The following is a 14,781-nucleotide window of genomic DNA, read 5'->3' on the forward strand; positions in this document are numbered from 1 at the left end:
CTTCTTTCCTAGGTTTCTGCATATATAAAGGTACTTCTTTCTTTCTCTCTTGAAAAGGGTCAGACCATACTCTCATACCTGAAAAGTAAAAAAGAAAAAAATTGCAATATTACGAAATCGACATGACAAACTATGGTTTAAGATGAATTTAGTGTCGGGAGGTGAGGCGCATCATAATGTGTTTGGTTAGCCCAGGAGGTTACAGTGTTGGCGACTAGGGGAGTAGGGAAGTCACGGAGGAGGTGAGTGGGAGCTATTTGCATCATAATGTTGCATTTCTTCTTGTTTGTTCGTAAACAAACAGCGTTTAAAATCGAAATCCGCTAAAGCAAAAACAAATGAACAAGAAAGCTGTCAAACCAAAGTCCCTGTAATTGTAAAGGTCTAAGACCGACACTCACACTTGCTGCAAATAGCTACCACTAGACCCCTTACCAACTCCCCTAGATGCTGATGCCATATCCTCCAGCTTGGCAAGCCTGAGTCCTAGAAGGGGCCTAGGACTAAAACCAATCACATTCCTCGAAACCTCTTAAGTAAGCTTCCTCGGCTGAGATGAGGCACCTCCGCCTCGCGGGACTAGATCAACTAGACTACGACACCTTTTATGCCACTCTTTCAGCACCAAACAACAATATACTTTTGGTTGCCAGACCATTCAAAGACAATTTTAAGAATGATCTGTGCTGCCAGGGAATGGCGCTCTATACATAGTTGTCTATATATTGTGCTGAATACACTGTTACACATTTTGAGACTACCTATGTAAAGTGATGCCATGTATACAGATACATTTTTAGATGGGCTTATTTAAGGAGGGGGTGGCCTCGAAACACTTTTGACACAATTGAGGGATTAACAGTCTGTATACAAGAAAGCAACATACCTCCAGGTTGGATCTTGTCTCTATCTATGTCTGCACGCCATGATTCCTGCACTTTCCCTGAAAGCGATAAAATCCATAAATGAGAAAAAACCCAAAGAAGTGACAATGGAAAAATGATAAAATCTTGAAATGAAATTGCCCATAAATTTATGTGGAGTCGTCTGCTTTGCTAGGTTAAACGGATAACTTACTATATTCCTCCGCATGCTGCATAGGATAGATAATAACACCATAACTTGCAAGACCTAATGCCGCTACAATACCGACGGTGACCAATTTTCTTTGCGTAGTCATTTTCTGTAACGCCTAAATCTATATACTTCCAAATGTTTGGGCGAATGTTTAAGTTAGAAAACAACCGCTGTAGCTTATATTCGCACAAAAAATGTCATATCGGCAGAAGTGTATTGTGTGAATAGGCACACCATTCTTATTTTCACCGACAGTGGCCCCATCTCGTTTACCATTCTTTTCTGCTGTTTTGCCAAATAGACATGTTTACCATGCTAATTTTCCTCTACCATTGATTGATTGAGTGTTGGTCATCTATTGGTATTTGAGTGCAATGAAAACCCAGTGTTCACTTAGTGCAGTGCCTATGTGACATTGGCCAGGGTTTTCTGCCCATGAAAGTACTTGGTGTATGACAAGCAGGATGGAAGCAAACCCTATCAGTGTCATACTTTGTGAAAGTGACAGTAAGGGTGACAGACTACTGTTTCGATTTCCTTATGCAACTGACTCGAGACATCATGGGGAAAACTGCCAACAAATACGTCGTCGGAATCCCTATGCAGTGACTGTTGCTGAGGACCTTTTACAAAGTCAACCCTCGCAGATTTCAAACATCCAGCATGGTCGTCTCACAGGTTTCACTGATGAGGTGAATGTCTAATATTAATAAGAATTTTAGACTGAATTAAATTGATTGATGGTAATATTTTAATATGTCATGCAGGTCTTGTCTACACTGTTCGCTGTCAAACCAGAGCTCTGTGAACGGAAATTTGAGTTGAAAGTAAATGATGTCCGATTTGTTGGACATCCTATCCAGCTACCAGCAGCAAGCACAGGAAGAAGTTCTTTAGGTTACTTTCGTTTCTATTCTATTCTACCTTGGGTGTTTTGCTCCTCCAGAATTTGTAATTTAATTTCCAATTTTCTTCTCAGGGGGAAGTGGCAGCAAACTGGAAACCTCATCACACACCACCTTAATAAATATGGTCTTTGCTCTTCATGCAACTGCAAGTCATTCTATAGTTAAATGTTACTATGACTTGAGCAAAAGGTTGGGTGTTGCTTTGCGCCATGAAGAAAAGAGATGTGGCTATGTAACGCAAGAAGCTAAAATAATGGTTACAGCTCATGATGAATTTTCTGCTAGGTAATTCTTTTAAAAGGTGAAAAGAGTGACAAAACTAAACTTAACTCTTATGTTGAATGATAACCCAAAAAAATTGTTGCAGGCAAGGTGAATGTAATATTGATGGAGCCGAATCTGCTTTTGACCTTATTCTTCACCGTAGCACTCTTGCAAAACAATTAAAGGGTGTCTTCCAAGATCTTATTCATACTGGTCTTATACGTTTGCGTATTAATAACTGGCTGCAAGTCAGTTTTTGCCTTCCACAGAAAGTTCACCAAATTCATTTCCACCGTAAAAACTTCATTATTGAACCAGAAGCAATAGATAGGTATGTCAATCAATGTTCCAATAAAAGTCTGTTCAATTCCAATTCATTCTATGGTTTATTCTGTAAACTTGTTTGGCTTTTGGCAGGTGTCTACAAAGTCTTCGGCCATACCATGGGCTCTTATTGCTCGTCGAACCATCAGAACTGATTGAGACCTTGCCACCAGATGCATCGCCAGCTCTTTTAAGACTTGTCCAAGTCCACACTCCTCTCAAAAGTTTGCAGACCTTATCAGCAGATGCTGACCTCACTTTAGCTCAGGTATAAAAATTACTGATGGCACAGTAATATCATAATATTTTGCTTAAAAATTTTACTGCATGTGAATTTAATTTATAATGCTAAGTTAATTGCTATTTGTTTTCCACAGGTTTTTCAGTTAACAGGCCACTTGGTGTACTGGGCAAAGGCCACTGTAATTTATCCTCTTTGTGAAAGTAATGTTTATGTAATTGCTCCTGATGCACCAACAGACCTCAGCTCACCTTTTGTTGAGCGCTTCTCTGAACAATTCCCAGGAATGTGTCTCTTACAGGTAGTTTTATCCAATGAATTTTGACACTTTCATTAATATTTATCAATAGAAATCCTTTTTTTTTTTTTTTTCACCCTTCTTTAATAAAAATAATAATTGAATTGCAGACAATGAGTGAGTTTTCGCTACCTTCTTCGATTGGACAAAAAATCAGCCCATTGCTTGGGTCTCAAGCTCAGGCTCAATTGATTCGGACTGTGGTCTGGATGCTGCGCCATAGGCTGTTACTACAACTACACACTTATGTATATTTTATGGCCTCGTCAAGAGGCTTAAGTTGGCCTCATCAAGTAAGTCATCCCTTTTTATTAGACTCATTATTCAATACGATAGTTTTATCGGACTTATGGCTTTCATTTTTTTTCTTTTTTTTTCTTTTAGGAAGGATCTTTGGTGACTGGCCGAGGGGAAGGCAGTTTCCAAAGCACCCCAGAGGAGCAATTAAGCCTTGGTCTTGCTGGGACTTGGAGTGGAGGTCATGCAAGAAGTGATAGTGATGCAAGTTCTATTAGTGATGATATTGTTAATTTAAGGGCAGAGAAGCAACTCCAACTTTTACAACATCGAGACCATATGTCTCAAAACCAATCCGGTTTTCCTAATGGCCTAAGCATGAGTCCAAATATGGGTAGGTTTTATAAAATTTTAACAACAAAAAATATGCATGTTTTCTTTTTTTTTCTTTTTCTTTTTTTCCCCCTTTTTTTTCATATTTTGCGTTTATTAATAATGAACTATTTATTTTTTCTAGATGATGGCTCAGCTGATGGAGATAAGGGACATGGTCTCATTCCAGAAGAGTTGTTGGCAGATTTCAGTGAAGCAGAGCGAGTGGCAATTTTAAAAATACCAGCTGCCACAAACTCAGATGATCTTGCACTACTCGCAAAGCTTTATCGTAGTAACTACCTCCGGGGGCTTCATCATCTCGAAGAAATTATGTATCTAGAAAATTTGCGCAGATCTCAGTTGCTGCAACTCCTTGATAAATTCCGTGATGTTTTGGTGACCTGCGAGACTGAGGATCCAGCCATTGGAATATTTTATTCCCACTCGTGACGTTGTTCTCTACTTTTAAGTACCTGCTATTGTGATACAAAAAAAAAATCTCGACAGTAAACCTGATGCCTGTTTTTATGCATTTTTAAAAGATGTGTTTGATTTCATTGGAAGACCCAAGTTGTTGTATGTCTCCCTCCCCTGCCACCTGTCCCTGTCCCGTGTTGTGCCAGTGGACATGCTGGGGTGTTGAGCCACGCGTGCCACCAGCTCATGAGGTGGGTGGACTGGACGAGTCGAGCCGAGCCGGCAGCGGACGAGCGACGAGCCCTCGGGGCGGTGGAGGGAAGCCCCCCAGGGCTCGAAAGGAGAACAGGGCACTACGGGATGAGACTCGGTGTGCTAACGGGTCAGAAGCCCCGCGCGCCGCGTGTCCGCCTCCCTTCCTCCGAAGGGATCACCTTACCCCCTCCACCAGTCAGCACCCCGGAGGGCCCGTAGGGGGGCCCTTCCTACTGGCGCTGGCCTTCCCTGGTCGTTGTGACGCACTTGGCTCTATAGTGGCCCAGGATGGCCACCACTTACAGGGCGCTTAGAGGGCAGCCCAAACTGGCTTTCACTATTGGAAAAAATAAAAGGAGAAACGCGGAATAGGCCATGGATAAACACAGGTCAATTTGGAAACCGGTCGGTCCGTGAATTTTTCCGTAGTGACTACGGAAAATCACGGAGATTTTCCGTCGTGGTCCGCCCCATCACGCGGGCCTGATGAATCAGGCGCGGCGCCACAGCAGGGCATCAGAACACTGAACACCTATTAGTGAGGTGTCGTGCTCGTGATGAGTGAGACAATTATGCCTCGCTCAATCAGAGCGAAGACTAAGGGTCACCCCATTTGAGTCATGTGCACCGAATTCTCACTCTGTAGGAGTAGGATTTCCCTGAACTCGCCCAATTGCAGTGGGGAACCTCACTCTCATTGGGTGTGGGCCGCAAATTATGACTCAAATTGAGTGAGAGTCACCTATCTCGCTCGCACGAGATTGATATTTTTTGTTTTGTGTCACTGATCTCGCTTTCCTGAGAGCAAGATATCTGACTCTAGTATTTTCAGTGAACATCAGAGCAGAACCCCCAGGCTCCAGGCGGAGCACCCGGACAACCGGCAGGTCGTGTAGGCACACGGAGGTTTTCCGAAAGAAAACAATCGACTTCGGAGATTTTCCGTAGTGTAGTCGTTCCTTTACCTTATTTTTTTTTCCACAGTGTGTGCTATGTTTTTTGTTTGTTTCGCGTGTTACGCAGGTACTCATAAACAGGTGGCGCAACATGCGGTGATAATGAGATTTCCCGCCGCTCTCAAGTGTTTTGCGTAAACAGGCTTGATGCACTCTTCTTATCGCACCTCCCTTAAATTCCACAAATAAAGGCGCTCTGGGACGACGAGTCATATAACGAATGTAGACTCGCATATGAGACAAACATGCGGTTGACCCCCCCCCCCCCTCCCCCTACAAAAAAAGAGAAAGAAAGAAGTTGCACTTTGGTGCTTGATGTTTCACCTGCTGAAACCCATGTGTTGCTCATACCCATCCCTTTATGACGCCTCGTGATCGAGACTGTGCTCGCTGGCACATCGTTGCTGGAGGATACGTAGTAGTGATCACGTTATTAGTCTCACACCTCCACAACGATAATACTGACGTGGCGTTGGTTGCGTGATAGTGTGAGGAGAGGGGGGGGATGTATTACGCTCAATAAAGTAATTTAAGAACCGCACTTTGTCAGCAACTTGGCGGGCCGGGCGGGGCCTCCTCGGGCCACCCCTTCTCCCTCCCATCTCCTTCCCCCGATCCTACGGGCGTGGCGTGGCGTGGCGTGGCGTGGCGTGGTTCAGGACTCAAAGGATGTACCGGGCCGGACGGTGTGGCTGCTGTCAGTAGTGAAGTCTGTGACGGTGGATGAGCACCGCCCGTCCCGGCGCGCTGTTGTTTGTGTGCGAGCGTGTGTGCGTGCAAGACCCTGACCTGCCCTCAGCTCCGCGGCCCAATCGCCAGGATTCCTGATACAACAAAAGAGCCGGGCTGAAACTGCGGTTTCTGTCTTACTCGGCCATCAAATGCACTGCACGGCGACTGTTTGATCCGAGACTTCCTGGACTTCCCCGAAGAGTGAGCAAACATTTCAGATTCCAGAAAGTGTACTGCGGGGTTGGGAACCCGGGGTCTGTTACAAGTGAAGATTTTCGGACCGTATTTACATTGGTTTCTTAATGGTGTCGCTCAGTGCACGGTCTCACAAGTAATCGTTTCGTTGTGGTACCCAAAGGGAGCCGCACCCTCGGTCGCACCTAAACTAGTTTAGTAAGGGGCTCGGGGGCTCGAATGTTTCGAGTACGCGAAGAAACTTCTAGGTCAGGCTGTCGGCATTGTCAGAGTAACCCGGAAAGTGTAGACTCCATATCAGTCGCGGCGCATTGTGCTATTCGCGACCGTGCGGGGTGCTGATATTGCAACCCTACGCTACGGTCACCGGCCGACCGGCCGCTCTCCACGGGGCGCCACAAAGCCACAACGCACAGGAGCACCGTGATTTATCACACGTGACGCAGAGTTCAAAGTTAGCAGTAGGTCATCCCCATTGCACATGCGCCGCTCTTGTAACTGTGCATTTCGTGTAGCATGTGTGCTATGTTTTTTTGTTTGTTCGCGCGTTTCTTGTAGCAGCAGTTTATCGTGTTTAAACTTCCATTCGGTAGGATTAGGATGCCCCGCGATACCCCCTGGGAGATGCTGCGTGAATGTGACTGACCATCAGCCCCACCCGGTGGCAGACGCCGGACGCCACCAGGAAGAGACACCCAACCGCCGCACCGCCGCCGCCCGCAGGCGACACGGGCAGCGGTCATCCGCGAGAAACACGAGACGACCGCCCGAGGACGGCGTCATACCGGTGCTGCGAAAAGAAGAGTCTGACTGGGCGTTGAGGTGGTCGAGCCGGAGCACGGGAGTGGGGCGGTTACCCGGTAGCCGCGCTACCGACTACGACTTTGTTCACAGCATCAGTCCGGACCTATCTCACAACCTAGGCTCGATAGCAAAAGACGACCCTGAATAGCCACCAACTTCACCGATATCATATCGGACATGTGAGAGGAGGGGGAGGGGGGAGCGGCAGGAGGCTACTGGTGGCGAACTCCCTCAAACCGCAAGCCCCTCCGCCCGGTCGCCTCCGTGTCACCTGACGGCGTGCTTCCCGGATACCGGCCAGGAGGGCGGGGAGGTGCCAATAACACGGGAGGGGTAGTCATGCACGCCTCATTGGGCGGCACGATGGCAGTGCGAGCCTGTTGGTCGCACGTCCCGGGCATGTCCGCATGGTCGCACCCTACCGGCAACCCGATCCCCCCGCCCGGCTGTCTTCCATTCGGGTGGGAATATTTGAGGCACGCCCAGCGTGAGTCGCCGCACTGCTACTCGGCTCCACGGTGGTGGCGGCCTGGTGTGATAGGACTAGTGGCGGCTAGATAGGGCCGGGCTAGCTCAGCGGGCGCCTGCGGGTGGGCAGGCCTGCCGCACAGGGATGTGTGGCGGCGGGGGAGTTGCCTACCGCGCCAGGCTGACCGCTGCGGGCGCCTGCAGGTGGGCAGGCCTGCCGCACGGGGATGTGTGGCGGCGGGGGAGTTGCCTACCGCGCCAGGCTGACCGTTACTGGCGCGCCCCCGAACGCTAATCTAAATCTACAATTTTAACCCGGTCAGCGGGCCGTGCGCTCCACGCATCACATCAGCCTCTTTATAACCCGCCCCCAAGACAGTCAACGAGTAGTCTGGTCACGAACAACCCGCTGGAGTACCGCGCGGCGCGCGCCATCAGTCGGGGCAGCAGTGTTCCGTAAAAGAAGTGAATAAACCATCAACGTTGAACTCCCTTTTCATTCTATTCAACCGTGTGGTGGATGGGGAAGCTTGGCCTACGCCGCCAGGGTATGACGGATACGTAATTTGATGCGCGGCTGTTACAGTGGAGTCGGGGTCGCTGCGAGTGTACTACGGCGGCGAGGGCGTCCCGCATCCAGGCGTGACCCTCTCCGAGTTCACCCTCAAGCACCTGCGGCACTTCGCTGACCTCGGGGAGCTCGCCCCGCCCGCCCAGGTGAGGGGTGCTGTCCAGTCGGACTTTGCTCGGACACGGGCACCGGGTGTCAGTGGACTCCACACACGGCTTTGAGCTTGCAGATCGACGCCGCGACGGGCCGCTCGGTGAGCTTCGGCTGGCTGCTGGAGCGCTGCGTCAACGCCGCGGGGGGTTGGCGGGCGCTGGGGCTGCGCGCCGGGGACACGGTCGCCGTCTGCAGCAACAACCACCACGCGCTGTTCCCCGCCGTCCTGGGCGCCATGTTCAACGGCTGCACAGTGGCCGCCATCGTCCCCTCCAGCAACACGGGTAAGAACCAAAGCCCTTGGGCGGCACGGCGCTAGTACTAGGCGCGAGCAGAGCCACGACCTCTCCTCTCACACTCGGTCCTCGGTCCTCCTGCATCCAGATGAACTCCTGGAGTCCCTGCTGTTGGTGGCCCCTCGGGGCCTCGTCTCGGACGAGCTGACCGCCCCGTGGATGGCGTCTGCAGCCGAGGCCCTGCACCGGCAGCGGGGGACTTCGACGCAGCACGTGGTGGTGGTGGATGAGGCCAGCAGCTCGCCGATCCCATCCAGGGCCATATCTACCGATGCGCTCTTCCAGAAGGGCGCGGCCGCGAGGTGCGGGTTGGACCTAGACGCGTACGTCCCGGCAGCCATCGGGGACCCCAAGCAGCACGGCGCCTACATCCTGTTCTCCTCCGGCACCACGGGGAAGCCCAAGGCCGTCCTCACAAGCGACTTCTCCATGCTCGTGCACGCGCTCAACCCCGGGTCCGTTTCGTTCTCAACAGGTAGCCGCGTCCCCCGCCCTGTCACCGCGCCGAGTAGGGGAGTGTGAGTAACCGCTTTCTCTGGGCTGCAGGTCGTGGGCCGTGCAGGGGGGAGAGAGGTTCCTGGTGTCGTCGCCGCTGTCCTGGATCTCTGGCGCTCTCATGATGTTCGAGTGCACGTTCGTGGGGGCCACGAGGGTCTTCGTCCGGGCGTGCAGCGACGAGATAACCTGGATGCGGACTATAGACAAATTCAAGGTAACCCTTGCCGCTGTTGTGACTTTTGACGTTGCAGCCCAGCGATCTCTAAAATTGTGAAGCAAGCCTATGACCACGCTCCCCTCCACGCAGATTAGCCTGACGTTCGCACCGCCCTGGCTGCTGTCGCTGGTGCCGGACGCGCTGGCGGGCGGCGGCGCCAAGTACGACCTGGGGAGCCTGCGCGCCGTGGCGACGGGCGGCGCGGCGCTGGGCGCGGACATGCAGGCCCGGCTACAGGACTCTCTGGGCTGCACCGTCGCACAGGGTTACGGCTGCACCGAGGCGGGGGTCGCCTTCTCGGACTCCACCGGCCTCCCCGGGCAGCCGCCGCCCAGGCCCGGGTCGCTCGGCCAGCTCCAACCCTGGGTGCATCTGAGGGTGAGTAGTCGCGCGTGCCCTAGTCCCTGCCCGGCGGGCGGGCTGCCCGTGCCCAGCGCGTTCTCACTCTGATCCTCACGCCCGCAGCTCGTGGACCCCGTCAGCGGCAGAGACGTACGTGAAGACATCGCCGAGGGCGAGCTCCGCTACAAGACGCCCTACCTCATGCTGTGCTACGTCGGGGACCCCAAGGCGTCGGCGCGAGCGTTCGACGAGCATGGCTTCTACTGCACGGGGGACCTGGTGCGCAGGGACGCCGACGGCTACTACTACTTCGTGGACCGCATCAAGGAACTCATGAAGTACAACAGCTGGCCGGTGAGAGACCCGAGGCTCATGACTTAGGTTTCTTGACAGAGTGGCTCACAGACCGCCACCCCTTGCGACTAATGGATTGGTGAATGATTTTGCAGATTGCAGCAAGTCAGTTGGAGGAGGTATTGCTCTGCCATCCCCTTGTGCGAGAAGCGGGCGTGGTTGGCCGTCCACACGCCATTCACGGAGATTTGCCCACAGCCTTTGTAGTCAGGTCCTATGAGAAGGACCTCAGCAACGAACAGCTCGGAGAAGAAATACACCAACTAGTAAGAGGTGAGAGTGCTGCTCATGACATCAATGTAAACAGGAGATGGAACTAGTTAAAAGGCATTAATTTATACTTTCCTGTTTCATAGCTCGTCTCTCTGACCACAAATTGCTGAGAGGGGGCATTTGTTTCGTTGATGAAATACCAAAAACTACATCAGGAAAAATAAACCGGAATAGTTTAAAACAGAGGCTGGCCTCTTTTGATGAGATTGCAAAACTTGACTCCAGTGTTCTAGAAAAATGTGTGTACTTGGAAAATATCCATTAGCTCAAAGGTAACGAGGATAAGAAATTTTGTGAAATATGAAATAAACCAGAAACCCCATATCATATTCAGTGATTTGTATATGTAAACGTTTTTTCTTACAAAAAATTAAAATACAGTAATAACAGATGTTTCAATAATTACAGAAATCTAGGAACACTTATAAAAAGTTATGTCACAGCACAACATACAAAATAAAAAGGAACTCACAACTGATAATACTTAAACATAATGAGAAAAATATTGGCACAAGCAAGGCAGGCAAATAAAAGTACATACTTTGACACTATTCAACACTTAATTGAATATCAAAATAAAATGGTAGATCAAACAAACAGTATTTTTCAATGAATCATAATTGATGCTGAGAGAAATAGAAATTCTACAGATTTAGAAGGGTTTTATATTCTTGCAGAAATGTTTCCTCTTCCTCCAAGGTGATACACAAATGATCATTTTGCTCAGTTGAAATGTCATTTTCTAATTCATAAGCAGCCTCCATCTGTTTCATCCTCTTTCTTTCCGATTCAAACTCATTGTCATTTGCAGTGCTAGTCTGAGCGCTAGAATCACTGTTACTAGAAGAACTATTTGAATCTTCCTCTGGGAGCAATTTATCTGATCAAACAAAATGTAAAATTAATCCTGATGAACAGAAACTGAAATTCTACAGAGATGTACAAAATCAGCTACCTGGATTGACCGTAATAATTCCACCATTAGTGACTAGATCTGATACTGCATCTTCAATACTTCCATTATGTTTCCGCAATGCAAGGCGAGCAATATCAATGTCAAAACCCATAGCAGCAATCTGTTTAACATTTGAAGTTTAGTTTAAAAGAAAATTCAGAAGCAGAGAACAGTCTTCTGCAGTCAATAGTATTAACAAAATAAATGAAATATGTATCAAACCTGAGTAATGTTTTCTGCAGTAACAGGTACACTCGGCTTCTCTGCATCAAGAAGGTGAGGTTGTTCTTGCAAAAGATGCACAGCTTGGGTCATGTTGTTATTAGAATGTTTCAATGCAGATATGGCTAGATAGCGATTATAACCCATTCCACAAAGAGTTGAAACACAATCTGGTTCAATATACTGTGAGCCATCTGCTGTTTTACCTAGTTTCCTACGTTCTCTGGAATAGATAGGAAATATAATCGTTTGTTTTAAAAATTGCATTCAGCTAATTACAACAAAAAAATCACTCACTTTTCTTTTGCTCTTTCTTTTCTATTTTGTTCTTTGGCTTGTTTGCGTTCCTCTTGCCACTCACAAATTTTAGAAACAGCTGCTTCTAGATTTCCTTGGCAGGCGCGCAGCCCCAGAAGAGCCTCAGATGTAGTATAACCTGTAATAATAGAATAGAAAAAGTTTGATGAAAATCAAAAGTTGATTCAAACAAATTACAGATATATTGGTTCATTGGACTTGCCTAAAGCAACTATCTGCGTAATATCATCAGTGTTGACTTTAAGCATTTTTAATTCTACTTCAGCTTTATTAATTAACTCCCTGGCTCTATCAATTTTATGGAGATGAAAAGCAACAATAGCTTGTAGTAAATGCAGACGCATAAGCAGTGCTGCTTCATTACCTGTAAGCCAATATGCCTTAAGTTAACAATGGTCAGCGACAGAAAAAGGCTCAAAATTAAAAGCTCAACGAAAAAACTCACCAGCTGTGCCTTTTAAAGCTGCAACACGTTCCATATTCCTACCATAACTACGTTCCAAGGAAACTTCACACATGCCCAGTCGATGATCAGCATCTGGTATATGTGACATGCTACGCAAGCACAAGTAGCACCAAACAATATCTAGCTGTAGCAGAGCTACATTGTCAACACTTTTAAGAAGAGCAGAGTTGCATTGCCTGAAAATTCAATTACCTTTATTTATCTCCCCGCCCAAAATGAAATAGGAGTTTCAATTTTTGAAAGCTCTATCTACAACCTATGTCATAATGTTGATGAAGTAAATGACAACTTACCCAAATTCACGGTCAGCTTCCAAAAAAAATAGGAGTGCCAATGAATGGTGACCTCTTTTCAATGAAGAGCGACCTCTCTCGTGCAATGCCAGGGCAAGACACAGAGCCTCCTTTTCTTTTGGATCAAGTTTTAGAGAGTTGCCAACTTGGTTCTCCAGCTAAGAATACATGAAAGCAAATTAACATTCATTTGAAAGGAATTTCTTTTCAGTAAATGTTTTGTTTATATCTAGCTGATTTCAATCAGATGCAACATACCTCTAAAGAAGCATACTCATTGCTTCCTTTGGATAATGTAGATGCAGCTGACCGTGTCTTTTCACATAGTTTTTCATACATTAAATCCTCCTGTGAAAAAAAGGATAGATCAATTACACTTAAATTGTTTCCTGCAATGAATGCAAAAAAGGAATTAGATGACAAACTTACCTCAACCTCATGTGATTCAGTGCTCAGAGCGATTGCCATGATTCTAGATGAACTTTTTAGTCCCTGGTCCTTCAGACAAATGTCTTTCTTGATGACCCGACCACTAAACACTAGTTTGATCCTTGCAAATATAAATATTTTTTTAGAAAGAGGTGTGTATTTTGAAGAAATTTGGTATTATACTTAGAAACACATTCAAACTAAAGCACTTACTGGTCAGCTGGTTTCCCAGAAATTTCAGACACTGCAGTCTCTAGCTCTTTTCCAGTAGCATTCAGACTGATTTCAACTTCTGCCACTGATTTGGAGTTGGTTTTGTCGTCGACAGTTTTCGAAGTGCTAGGCAAAGATTCATTTGAAAGATTGCCAAATCCACTAAACCGTATGTGCAAAGTGGCTACTCCTCCAGCTCGGAACTGTTCTTGCTCTTTCATTCTTTTAATAGCATTATCTTGGAGGCTAAGCAGAGCCTCAAGACAGTCACGCTTTTCCAGTTTCAGTTGTGTGGCGTAGTCTAAAGCTAATGCCTGAAAATACGTGACATTTAACCAAATATTAATGCGAAAACTAACAATGAATATGAGGAATGGAAGACAACAGCACCAAAAGTATTTTGTGAAGAAAAATATCTGTACGGGGAATACACAAAGCACCTAACGAACCTCCATGACGTTGACATTTGTTTCACCGTTTTCTTGTACGTAAGGAGACATCCATAACTTGACATTCTTGTCCCTTAAGTAAGCTCGTACAGCATTTCGTAAAAATTCGTCTCTTAGATCGTCAGCCATTCCTAAACAGTTCGTTGCACAAGAATTTGAAAACACTTGTGGAGTAGGCAAACCACGAGTCAACTGGCACCGCACAATGACAACAAAAGCAGACGCTGCTCTAATGTCCTATCGGGCGGAGAACGAGGAGGGGCAAAATGGCCGAAGAGAGCCGAAGCTCGCCTCGGATCGGAGGGGCAAGCTCGGGAGGGGCTAGGGCCGCTAGGGCACATTGCGTTTCGGACTTGCGTTCCGTGGTGCCGGCGCCCGGCGCCGGCCGAAGTTAAAACCAACAAGTAGAATGAAAAACCATCAAATTAATTTGATGCAAAAGGAGGATACTCGTTCTTTACTTCCTGTTCTCTCATGCACGGTGTAATTTAGAGCTTTGCGTACCCACCGATTGAAAAATATAATATGGTAACGAATCATACGACCGCGGGTCAAGGTGTTCACAGTTCCGTCAATAGATGGCGCTGCTCGCGCATGCGCATAACCCATTTTATGGACTTGTGTTCGTGAATGTTTGTTAATATACCTAGCATTAGTCTAAATTTCACTGAGTAATTATTCATAGAAAGTACCCAGAAACTGTTTATCACATGTCAAAATAGCCACCTGCAAAGTATTACGTGATTTGATGGTATATTATAGGTATTATGTGGATTCTTGGGCGGCCGAAAGGGGCTGAAAAGTGCCCCGGCGGCGAACGGCCGAACGTCTCTCCTCGTATTTTAGAATCGTCATTTCTCAAAATTTTGCTTAGAAACTCAAAAAAAACCTCTGTTATTGGTTCATTAAGACGCAAAATGCAACATTTTGGTTATACCCGCATAGCTGTATGTGTTACCATTTCTTCGCTGAAAGTGGGGTCTAAATTACACCGAGCCCGAGCACAATACTCGTTCTCTACCTCCGAGAAGAAGTGTCGGGAGGTAAAGAACGAGTAAAAACGTTCTTCGTAGTAATTCAAATCTAGTTCAAATTATCATCCATCAACTATATTTTGTTGACATTGAGGTGAAAAAAGTACTGTGATGTCATAACCTATCTAAAGATTTTCTTCACAAAAT

The 14,781-nt window shown here is 47.2% G+C and overlaps 4 protein-coding genes across 4 annotated transcripts; 2 read left to right on the top strand and 2 right to left on the bottom strand.

Moving 5' to 3' along the window:
• On the bottom strand, window positions 1-1,286 carry LOC113203088 (small integral membrane protein 20; the record flags this gene model as incomplete). Its single annotated transcript, XM_026417579.2, is given in 3 exon segments — window positions 1-78; window positions 887-943; window positions 1,078-1,286. Coding segments are annotated over 3 exon segments (238 nt in total), but the record flags the coding sequence as incomplete, so codon positions are not given.
• Window positions 1,287-1,337: 51 nt separating this feature from the next.
• LOC113203081 (GATOR complex protein NPRL3) lies at window positions 1,338-4,265 on the top strand. The gene is made up of 9 exons (XM_026417572.2): window positions 1,338-1,769; window positions 1,845-1,974; window positions 2,057-2,270; window positions 2,353-2,580; window positions 2,667-2,841; window positions 2,951-3,115; window positions 3,223-3,405; window positions 3,497-3,743; window positions 3,867-4,265. Exons 1-9 carry the CDS (start codon window positions 1,530-1,532, stop codon window positions 4,172-4,174), a joined length of 1,890 nt encoding a protein of 629 aa, XP_026273357.1. The 5' UTR covers window positions 1,338-1,529; the 3' UTR covers window positions 4,175-4,265.
• Window positions 4,266-6,023: 1,758 nt separating this feature from the next.
• Window positions 6,024-10,584, top strand: LOC113203082 (luciferin 4-monooxygenase-like). Its single transcript, XM_026417573.2, has 9 exons — window positions 6,024-6,285; window positions 8,138-8,268; window positions 8,352-8,559; window positions 8,660-9,026; window positions 9,118-9,283; window positions 9,377-9,664; window positions 9,752-9,982; window positions 10,078-10,255; window positions 10,339-10,584. Coding segments are annotated over exons 1-9 (1,752 nt in total). The 5' UTR covers window positions 6,024-6,284; the 3' UTR covers window positions 10,521-10,584.
• Window positions 10,580-13,846, bottom strand: LOC113203080 (NEDD8 ultimate buster 1-like). Its single transcript, XM_026417571.2, has 11 exons — window positions 13,601-13,846; window positions 13,152-13,465; window positions 12,939-13,059; window positions 12,768-12,857; window positions 12,510-12,667; window positions 12,196-12,392; window positions 11,953-12,114; window positions 11,730-11,868; window positions 11,433-11,655; window positions 11,211-11,331; window positions 10,580-11,135 (listed from the first exon to the last, which is right to left on the bottom strand). The coding sequence occupies exons 1-11, from the start codon at window positions 13,727-13,729 to the stop codon at window positions 10,900-10,902; spliced, it is 1,890 nt and encodes a 629-aa protein (XP_026273356.1). The 5' UTR covers window positions 13,730-13,846; the 3' UTR covers window positions 10,580-10,899.
• Between the last annotated feature and the right edge of the window lie 935 nt (window positions 13,847-14,781).

The sequence above is a fragment of the Frankliniella occidentalis genome, unplaced genomic scaffold (genome assembly GCF_000697945.3).
Source record: "Frankliniella occidentalis isolate FOCC.00 unplaced genomic scaffold, Focc_3.1 Scaffold111, whole genome shotgun sequence".
Taxonomy (NCBI): Eukaryota; Metazoa; Arthropoda; class Insecta; order Thysanoptera; family Thripidae; genus Frankliniella; species Frankliniella occidentalis.